Here is an 11301-nt window from a genome sequence, read left to right as displayed (position 1 = left end):
CGCCTCTTCCAAGCTCAAGGACACTTCACAATAACAGTAAGGAACAAACAGTCAGTTCAAACATAATAAATGGACAGTTATTTACCCAATGCAAGACATAAGCTACTGCAGTTGCATATTACATTCCAGTCGAATACAAACAAATATGAATTATATGATCAATGTTATGACATGTTTTTACATTGCTTTAACTCATTAAAATAAGTTAAGCAATTTTGAACTTTTTTCATATAAGTTATACAAGATTCAATTCATTTTAAATCATCCATCCATCCATCTTCTTCCGCTTATCCGGGGCCGGGTCGCGGGGGCAGCAGTCTAAGCAGAGATCCCCAGACTTCCCTCTCCCTAGACACTTCCTCCAGCTCTTCCGGGGGGACACCAAGGCGTTCCCAGGCCAGCCGGGAGACATAGTCTCTCCAGCGTGTCCTAGGTCTTCCCCGGGGTCTCCTCCCAGTGGGACGCGCCTGGAACACCTTCCCGGGAAGGCGTCCAGGAGGCATCCGGAACAGATGCCCGAGCCACCTCAGCTGACCCCTCTCGATGTGGAGGAGCAGCGGCTCTACTCTGAGCTCCTCCCGAGTGACCGAGCTTCTCACCCTATCTCTAAGGGATCGCCCAGCCACCCTGCGGAGAAAGCTCATTTCGGCCGCCTATATCCGGGATCTTGTCCTTTCGGTCATGACCCAAAGCTCATGACCATAGGTGAGAGTAGGAACGTAGATTGACCGGTAAATCGAGAGCTTCGCCTTGCGGCTCAGCTCTTTCTTTACCACAACAGACCGGTACATCGACCGCATTACTGCAGAAGCTGCACCGATCCGTCTGTCAATCTCCCGTTCCATCCTTCCCTCACTCGTGAACAAAACCCCAAGATACTTAAACTCCTCCACTTGAGGCAGGAACTCTCCACCAACCTGAAGTGGGCAAGCCACCCTTTTCCGACTGAGGACCATGGCCTTGGATTTGGAGGTGCTGATTCTCATCCCAGCCGCTTCACACTCGGCTGCAAACCGTCCCAGTGCATGCTGAAGGTCCTGGTTTGATGAGGCCAACACGACAACATCATCTGCAAAGAGCAGAGACGAAATCGTGTTGTCACCAAACCTGACACCCTCCGGCCCCTGGCAGCGCCTAGAAATTCTGTCCATAAAAATTATGAACAGAACCGGCGACAAAGGGCAGCCCTGCCGGAGTCCAACACGCACCGGGAACAAGTCTGACTTACTGCCGGCAATGCGAACCAAGCTCCTGCTTCGGTCGTACAGGGACCGGACAGCCCTTAGTAAAGGACCCCGGACCCCATACTCCCGGAGCACCCTCCACAGGCCGCCGCAAGGGACACAGTCGAATGCCTTCTCCAAATCCACAAAGCACATGTGGACTGGTTGGGCAAACTCCCATGAACCCTCCAGCACCCTTTGAGAGCTGGTCCAGTGTTCCACGGCCTGGACGAAAACCACACTGTTCCTCCTGAATCCGAGGTTCTACTACCGGCCGTATTCTCCTCTCCAGTACCCTGGCATAGACTTTCCCAGGGAGGCTGAGAAGTGTGATCCCCCTGTAGTTGGAACACTCCCTCCGGTCCCCCTTCTTAAAAAGAGGGACCACCACCCCGGTCTGCCATCCCAGAGGCACTGTCCCCGACAGCCACGCGATGTTGCAGAGGCGTGTCAGCCAAGACAGCCCCACAACATCCAGAGACTTGAGGTACTCAGGGCGGATCTCATCCACCCCCGGTGCCTTGCCACCGAGGAGTTTATTGACTACCTCGGTGACTTCAGCCCGGGTGATGGACGAGTCCACCTCTGAGCCCTCAGCCTCTGCTTCCTCAATGGAAGACGTGACGGCGGGATTGAGGAGATCCTCGAAGTATTCCTTCCACCGTCCAACGACATCCCCAGTTGAGGTCAACAGCTCCCCACCTCTACTGTAGACAGCGTTGGTAGGGCACTGCTTCCCTCTCCTGAGGTGCCGGACGGTTTGCCAGAATCTCTTCGAGGCCAGCCGATAGTCCTTCTCCATGGCCTCACCGAACTCCTCCCAGGCCCGAGTTTTTGCCTCCACAACCACCCGGGCTGCAGTCCGCTTGGCCTGCCGGTACCCGTCAGCTGCCTCAGGAGTCCCACAAGCCAACCAGGCCCAATAGGACTCCTTCTTCAGCTTGACGGCATCCCTTACTTCCGGTGTCCACCACCGGGTTCGGGGATTGCCGCCTCGACAGGCACCGGAGACCTTACGGCCACAGCTCCGAGTAGCCGCTTCAACAATGGAGGTGGAGAACATGGTCCACTCGGACTCAATATCTCCAACCTCCCTCGGGATCTGGTCGAAGCTCCGCCGGAGGTGGGAGTTGAAGATCTCTCTGACAGGAGACTCGGCCAAACGTTCCCAGCAGACCCTTACAGTACGCTTGGGTCTGCCGAGTCTGTCCAGCTTCCTCCCCCGCCATCGGATCCAACTCACCACCAGGTGGTGATCAGTTGACAGCTCCGCCCCTCTCTTCACCCGAGTGTCCAAGACATACGGCCGGAGGTCAGATGAAACGACCACAAAGTCGATCATCGACCTACGGCCTAGGGTGTCCTGGTGCCACGTGCACTGATGGACACCCTTATGCTTGAACATGGTGTTCGTTATGGACAAGCTGTAACTAGCACAGAAGTCCAATAACTGAACACCGCTCGGGTTCAGATCAGGGGGGCCGTTCCTCCCAATCACGCCCCTCCAGGTGTCACTGTCGTTGCCCACGTGGGCGTTGAAGTCCCCCAGTAAAACGACGGAGTCCCCAGTCGGAGCACTTTCCAGCACCCCTCCCAGAGACTCCAAGAAGGCCGGGTACTCTGCACTGCCGTTTGGCCCATAGGCACAAACGACAGTGAGAGACCTATCCCCGACCCGAAGGCGCAGGGAAGCGACCCTCTCGTTCACCGGGGTGAACTCCAACACATGGCGGCTGAGCTGGGGGGCTATAAGCAAACCGACACCAGCCCGCCGCCTCTCACCATGGGCAACTCCAGAGTGGTGAAGAGTCCATCCTCTCTCGAGGAGTGTGGTTCCAGAGCCCAAGCTGTGCGTAGAGGTGATCCCGACTATCTCTAGTCGGAACCTCTCAACCTCACGCACAATCTCAGGCTCCTTCCCCGCCAGCGAGGTGACGTTCCACGTTCCTAGAGCTAGTTTCCGTGTCCAGGGATCGGGCTGTCGAGGCCCCCGCCTTCGACTGCCGCCCGATTCTCTAAGCACCGGCCCCTTACGGTCCCTCCTGTAGGTGGTGAGCCCACGGGAAGGCGGCCCCACGTCGCTCCTTCGGGCTGAGCCCGGCCGGACCCCGTGGGGAGAGGCCCGGCCACCAGGCGCTCGCATACGAGCCCCAACCCCAGGCCTGGCTCCAGGGTGGGGCCCTGGCTGCGCCGTACCGGGCGACGTCACGGTCCTTAGATTTAATTTCTTCATAAGGGGTTTCTGAACCGCTCTTAGTCTGACCCGTCGCCTAGGACCTGTTTGCCTTGGGAGACCCTACCAGGGGCATATAGCCCCGGACAACATAGCTCCTAGGGTCATTCGGGTACTCAAACCCCTCCACCACGTTAAGGTGGCAGTTCAAGGAGGGGCCAGTTTTTAAATCAGTTTGATGTAATTTAGGTTGAAATGACTTAAACATCCAAGTTGTATTGAACTTAAAAATTTAAGGCAGCAACTTATTTTTATGTATTCCTGTGTTTTGAGTAATGTTGGATTATGAAATAAAGACTATTTGAGTATTCTCCTTCGTCGTGCGATTTGACCAGCCTTCAATGTGAAAGTATGTTTCCAGTACTCAAATGTAAAATTAAAGCTGGAATTTGACAGCACATTACAGTCCATCATGTCAACAATTTTTCACGAGTGAATGTCTTGCAACCAACATCTCACAATATTTCACTTTATTTGCTTGTCTTTTATTGCTTTGGCGGCTTAGTAAAACAAAATGCCATATCACTTTGATCAACACATCTGAGTTCAAAGGTCAAAGGTCTGCCTGTTTGACCTCTCAGGTTAAAAAACCACAGATCCATGTGTTTTTATGTAAGGTTTAATAATAACAAAAAACACACTAATAAATAGGTTTTAGTACTGCATCATTTAATTTCTTGTAACACAGAATTTGTGTTATGCAGATGTGTGTCATTACATAATCACTGTCCTTCATGAATTCGCATGTTGTCATTAAAAAAAAAGAAGACATTTAAGACATTTTGAAAGCAATGTCAGTAAAACCCTTCTAAAAATGACCAGTATGGTCCCTCCAGTTTCATTATTAATTTAAGAGGAGCTGGAAAATTACAGTGTCCTGTATATTCACCGTATAATTACATATGGATGAGTAATTACTATTTATATTTTATAAAACCGTCTTAATTCATCTTTTTCTTCTTGAGTCCATTAGAGTTCTGGTGCTTTGGAATTGTGCTTTTCCCTGAAATGGCTGGGATCACTTTGTCAAAAAGCAGCAGAGAGCCTGTCATACCTGTAATGACAGAAAAAGAGTGGAAAACCAGCATGAACCTCTGAATATACTGGTGAAACACAGAAAACTGTACATTTCTTGCTGTTATTAACAAATATTTACTACTATATGAGTGAACATCCATGGGCTGTATCTGTAACATGCAAATGTGCTTTTATTCTGGCAGTAAGGACATTTTGGTAACACTTTACAATAAGGTTCATTAGTTAACATTAGTTAACGTATTAACTAACATGAACTAATCAACTAATGAGCAATACATATTTTGTAATCTTTGTTAAAGTTAGTTAATAAAAATACAGCTGTTTATTGTTTGTTCATGTTAGTTTAGAGTGCATTAACTAATGTTAACAAATACAACCTCTGATTTTAATAACGTATTAGTAAATGCTGAAATTGTTAATATTAACTAAGATTAATAAATGCTGAGTCATTTGTGCATTCTTAGTTCATGTTAACTAAGGTAGTTAACTAATGAACCTTATTGTAAAGTGTTACACATTTTATTGTTTTGTCTTATTATGTGTTATTACTTGTGTTTGACAGGATACACTTTTTTCAACCAAATAATACCATCAGTTGATCACACAACAGTCTCAGTCTCTTTTTTTATGCATCTGGCCAAAGGTTAAAGTATGTAATGTTGTAATCGTGCTCACCTAGTATTGGTCCCATCCAGTACACAAAACCGTACTCTGCAAAAGTGTTTCCAGGACAGGGGAACTGTATAGAGAATGCCAGTGCTGGGTTGAACACAGCTCCAGTGAGATGTCCACCTTTACAAAACACAGTAGCTTCCTGAACACAGTTGCACTTAGTTTTGCACAGTTAACAGCATATGAATGATACTGAAATATCAATAGACAAGATCTGCATGAGAAAAAAAACAGACAGACAGATAGACAGATAGATAGATAGATAGATAGATAGATAGATAGATAGATAGATAGATAACTTTGATTTGACAATAAAAACACTTCCGCTGGCCATACAGTAGGCTACTATGGTGGTCCTGAATAATTATTATATTTAAACCATGGTACCATGTGGAATTTTAGATTCGTGCACACACCCGCATAGACTAAAGTGGTGATGACAGCCGCTATTGCATGAACCCGATATTTCTCCTCCACTTTATCCAGGTTAGACTCCGCAGAGTGCATGACAAACGCGCAGCTCAGCTCCACCGCGGCGGCCTGCAGCAGAGGGACATTAATTGGGCTGTTCGAGCATTTAAAGTCCATCAGTGTGTGCAGTTCATGCAGGTCAGAGAGCGCCAGTGACCACAGGCGAGGCATCACTAGCCGTGCCACCACAGCCGCGATCAGCTGGCATGAGATCTGTGCCAATGCGCGTCTGCGGGTGAGAGACCCGCGGAAGAGCTGCTCCAGAGAGCCGGTGGGGCTACAGATCGCACCGTGGAAAGAAAGCACGTGGATCACCGAGATGAGGTACATTAGGGTCAGTCCGATCTGCGGCTCCAGTCTGCCCACCTCCGCAAGCAGCTTTAACTCATGCGTGCACGCGCACAACTGAAAAGTGGAAATAAACTCCAGCACATAGGTGGTCCAGTTACGATTTGGGAATAGATATGAAGCTGTCCTTCTCGCCACCTCGCTAAAAACTACAATTCCCACCAGCAAGGACACAGAGACGGTGAGATAGGACATCTCTGCCAGCTCCGCTACGAATAATCATTCAAAACTCTAATCCTGTCAGGAAACTTTGGCGTAAAGCGGTTCCGCCTTTGCGCCATTTATCCCGCCTACTACAATTAAATCTGTGCAGAAACTATGGCAAAGGACTTGAAGACTGAAGACCATGTTGATGTGTTTGTTAAAGATTTCAATAAAGGCTACAGTTGTTTTTGTACCAAAATCGAATTTTTTCCCATATTTGGTGTTTTGTTTCTCTTTGAAATATCTTCAATCAGGCATTCTTTGTATAATTTGTTGTAATGTTAAAGTGTGCTAAAATACTAATTTAGCTCATTTTGGGTTGTTCTCAGTTTGTACTAGTCAGATGTCTGAGACATTCCTGTCTAATCATTTCCTATGTGTTTCCTCACAGGAGATAAAATCATTTTTGGTGAATCAGTCCATCTTTTTGCCATTGAGATGACTGCCCATAAAGGCACAAAAAATGATTAGTTGTTGAAATGATAAACATTTACAAATAACGCATAGTTGATTTGTAAACAAATACACAACAAATGAAGACCAAACCTTTACAGATTGTGGTTATGAGTTAATATGTTTACGTGAATAGTGTGTGAAGTGCTTAAAATGTCTAAACAAATATTTTTTTTCACAACATTTGTAAATGTGTAAAAGTCCAAAATATATGAATCAAAGTTTAATAAGTTTTGTTAGCTTTTTATTTACATTAAATAATATGTTAATCATGTATTCTTTAATGATTATTTAAACATTAACAACTATGTTGTCTCATAGCTATTTGAATATACGTTAACTAATGATCCGTTAAGTATTATATATTGCTTAATGATTTATTTATTTGTATTTTATTTATAACAGTTTTAATACAAACACAAAATAGATCAAAGTCTCACAAAATGTATACAAAAATTATGTTAAATATAAAATAAACAAAGGAGAAAAAAAGACCCCCACACCCCAACCCGCACCAGATACAGTGAAAAATATACACCAAAAAGCCATACTTAATCGAACTTAAACAAAACATTAACAATGGAGTGAAAGAGTGAAGTTATCCATATTACATTATGTGCCGAAACATATTTAAACTCTTAAAAAGACACCTAAGGAAGGGGCCCAGATTTAACAAATGTTTTAGAAGCATCAACTTAAGAAAAATGAATCCTTTCGAGCTTGAGGGCAGAAACCATTTCAGCCAGAGATTTATGAAAGCTGGGTGTTAGAGTGGACTTCCACTCCATCAAGATCACACTTTTAGCCATCACCATACCAAACATAAGAGACAGTTGCTGGGAATGTGTCAATGCTAAATATAGGGTCAGAACATCCAAAAGCTAACTCAAAATCTGGACTGATATTTTCTCCAAAAACGTTGGAGTACCACAGAAAAATAATCTTCCAAATCTCAGAAATCTCAGGGCAAAACCAAAAAGTATGAGCATGCGTCCCATTAGAGTCTTGCACCCATAACGGGGAAACTGAAGGGTACATTTTATTGAGTTTAGATTTGGTATAGTGTAACCTATATACACTTTAAACTGAATAAGTTGTAATCTTGCATTATTAACAGGTATGAATTCGCTTCAGTCCTTCTTCCCAAATCTCGTTTGAGATATTAATTCCAGTATTATTCTCCCATGCTACTTTGAGGTGATCTGAAGACACTGAAAAATTTGATATCTGTTTGGCCATAGGGGGTTGACTCAAAAGATTATGATCCTGAGGCAGCTGCTGAAACTCAGTAAAAGAATGTTTCATTTAGTGGCACATCTGTAAATATAGGAAAAATTGTGATTGAGAAAGATCAAAGGTTTTAAACAAGTGCTCGAAAGTGGCACATTTTCCATCTACATAGTCCTTAACCATGGTCAGTCCTTTGCCTCTCCACAGTGAAAACCTTATCTGACTGGCCAGGCAAAAAATTATGATTATCACAAATGGGCTGGAGCACTGAAGGATGCGTAATATTCGTAAAATTCGAATGGAATTGAGCACAACTACATTTTTTTTACATTGTGACTTATTTAAAGATACAGGGTTTGAGAAAAGAATAGCAGCAAGGGAGTTACCAACAACTGACCGAGCCTCCATGTACAGCACTTGGGTTGGGTGTCCATCAAGTTATTTTCAGCAGCTTGATCACTAATCCACCAGAACACCAGCCCTGGCATTAGCAGCCCAATAATAATAATGACGGATAACAGGAGGCGCTAGACCACCCAACTGTTTCAGCTTCTGCAAACGGGCCTTAGAAATTCGATGTGCTTTAGAACCCCAAATAAATGGCAAAAAGATTTTGGCAAATATAGGCAGGTTCTGAAAAAGATAAACTAAGCGAGTCAGAGCGACCATTTTATTAGCATTGACCCAACCAATTAAAGATAACGGAAGCACCCTCCATTTAGCAATAGATATTTTTAACTTATTTATGGCTTCTGTGAAATGTATACTGAAATTTTGTTTAATATTTTTAGGAATGACTTACCTTAAATAAGTGAAGTGATCCTCTGTTATTCTAAAAGGATATACCTCAGAAACTGAGCATCCAACCCTTCACCCGAGGGCATGAATACACTCTTCTCCCAATTAACAGAATAACCAGAAAAAGAGGCAAAAACCTTGTGATTCCGTTAATAAAGCTTTTAATCATTGTGAACTATCTGTTTAAATCATTAGATTGTTTAAAAAGTGCATGATCATATGAACTGCAAGTTTAATGACATTTCAATGTAATTTAAATCTGTTAATCAGTAATGTTTAATAAGTTCATCAGTAAACATTAACAAGCACATTGTCTCATATTTATATCTATGTGTATATATATTAACTAATGATCTGTTAAACATTATATAATGTTTGTTAATGATTTATTAATGAAAGTTAATAAAAAGTGTTACCAAAAAAGCACCTTGCTAGTGTACTAGACTAACTGGGACTTGTCACATGACTTACAAAATGTTGCCCTTTTGTTGGTTTGATTGCTTTTATTTTCAAGTCAAGTCATCTTCATTTATATAGTGCTTTTAACCATGTAGATTGTTTCAAAGCAGCTTTACAGAGATAAACGTATAATTTAAGGTAACAGAGATTGTTTTGGCTTTATAGCGGTTCTTTAATAAAGTTATTTTCCAGCTAAAGTTGGTTTTGATTGATTTGCTTCCGTCGCAACGACCATTTGTTATTAAATTAGGGACCGCTAAGACGACACCATTCTCTCTACACAGACTTTAAACACGAACCTGTGATAAACGCTGATGGCGTTCACATGCGCATTAAGAATTGGTTCTATAGTTATGTGCATTTGAATATATGTGCACAGGTTTGTAATTCCCTACAAACCAAGCCTAAACAAAGTACTGGTCCTTCCTTATAAATTGATACAGAATTTTATTTTATTTAGTCACTTCGGGGTAGGTTACGCAAAATGAATTTTCCTGACAACGCTTTATCTGTAGAGTGGGAAAGGGATCCTCCATAGGGAGAGACTAGTTGGCACTTCAGCACTGCGTTGACATCGGGTCCAGGCGAAGGTCCTTCGTCAGATCTGGATACGGCCTGGATCCGGCAGGCTGCGGGAAAACCTCGGGATAAACAAAGACTAAAATTAGCATAGATGCCATTCTTCTTATGATGTAACGAGTACATCAGGATTTATGGGAAGTGTTCCCGGTTCCGGCTGACCTAATCTATGCAGCCTAATATTGAATTATAGAAGTCTATAATGTATTATGTGAATGCTAGGTCAAAGAGATGTGTCTTTAATCTGGCTTTGAACTGACAGAGTGTGTCTGCTTCCCGGACAATGTTAGGAAGACTGTTACAAAGTTTTGGTGCTAAATAGGAAAAGGATCTACCGCCAGCAGTCGATTTTGATATTCTAGGTATTATTAACTGGCCGGAATTTTGAGATCGCAATAGACGTGAAGGACTATAATGCGTTAAGAGCTCGCTCAAGTACTGCGGAGCTAAACCATTTAGTGCTTTGTAAGTAATCAGCAATATTTTAAAATGTATGCGATGTTTAATAGGGAGCCAATGCAGTGTTGACAGAACCGGGCTAATATGGTCATACTTCCTGGTTCTGGTAAGAACTCTAGCTACTGCCTTTTGGACCAGCTGTAGTTTGTTTATTAAGCGTGCAGGGCAACCACCCAGTAGAGCATTACAATAATCTAGCCTTGAGGTCATGAACGCATGAACTAATTGTTTCCGCATTTGTCAATGAGAGCATATGGCGTAATTTAGATATATTTTTAAGATGGAAAAATGCGGTTTTACAGATACTAGACACATGACTTTCAAATGAAAGATTGGTATCAAAGAGCACACCCAGGTTCCTAACCGACGACGAAGACTTAACAGAGCAGCCATCAAGTGTTAGACAGTATTCTAGGTTATTACGTGAGGAAGTTTTTTGTCCAATAATTAGAATCTCTGTTTTTTCAGAATTAAGTAGTAGGAAATTACTAGTCATCCAATTTTTTATATCAGCTATGCATTCCGTTAATTTTGTGAATTTGTAAGTTTCATTAGGTTTTGAAGAAATATAGAGCTGCGTATAACTGTTTATAACACGGAATTGGCTTTGCAGCCTAGGCTAAATGTAATTTACATGAGACTAGATAATGATCTGAGATGTCATCGCTCTGCTGCAGAATTTCAACAGCATCAACATCTACTCCATGTGATAATATTAGATCTAGAGTATGATTACGATAATGAGTAGGTCCTGACACGCGTTGTCTAACTCCAATTGAGTTTACAATGTCTTTAAATGCCAATCCCAATGCATCTTTTTCATTATCTATGTGTATATTAAAATCACCAACAATTAGTACTTTATCTGCAGTCAATATTAATTCTGATATAAAGTCTGCAAAATCTTTGATAAAGTCTGTATGGTGTCCTGGTGGCCTGTATACAGTAGTCAGCACAAATCTCAAACGTGATTTATCGTTTACACTATATATTTTTACATTAAGCACCAACACTTCAAAAGTAGTACATTTAAAACTTGATTTCTTAGTGGTTTTGAAAATATTACTATAAATTACAGCAACACCTCCCCCTCTTTGCGTTTCAGACGAGGTTCATGTTTATAACAGTAATCTT

At 42.9% G+C, this 11301-nt stretch overlaps 1 protein-coding gene across 1 annotated transcript; it reads right to left on the bottom strand.

The window, feature by feature from the left end:
• Window positions 1-3980: 3980 nt before the first annotated feature.
• LOC311290840 (aquaporin-11-like) lies at window positions 3981-6221 on the bottom strand. The gene is made up of 3 exons (XM_084409551.1): window positions 5583-6221; window positions 5170-5286; window positions 3981-4510 (listed from the first exon to the last, which is right to left on the bottom strand). Exons 1-3 carry the CDS (start codon window positions 6178-6180, stop codon window positions 4398-4400), a joined length of 828 nt encoding a protein of 275 aa, XP_084265677.1. The 5' UTR covers window positions 6181-6221; the 3' UTR covers window positions 3981-4397.
• Window positions 6222-11301: the final 5080 nt, after the last annotated feature.

The sequence above is a fragment of the Rutilus rutilus genome, assembly GCF_951802725.1.
Source record: "Rutilus rutilus genome assembly, chromosome: 5".
Classification (NCBI taxonomy): Eukaryota; Metazoa; Chordata; class Actinopteri; order Cypriniformes; family Leuciscidae; genus Rutilus; species Rutilus rutilus.
Note: the sequence above shows the minus strand (reverse complement) of the source record. Positions and strands in the feature narration are given on the sequence as shown.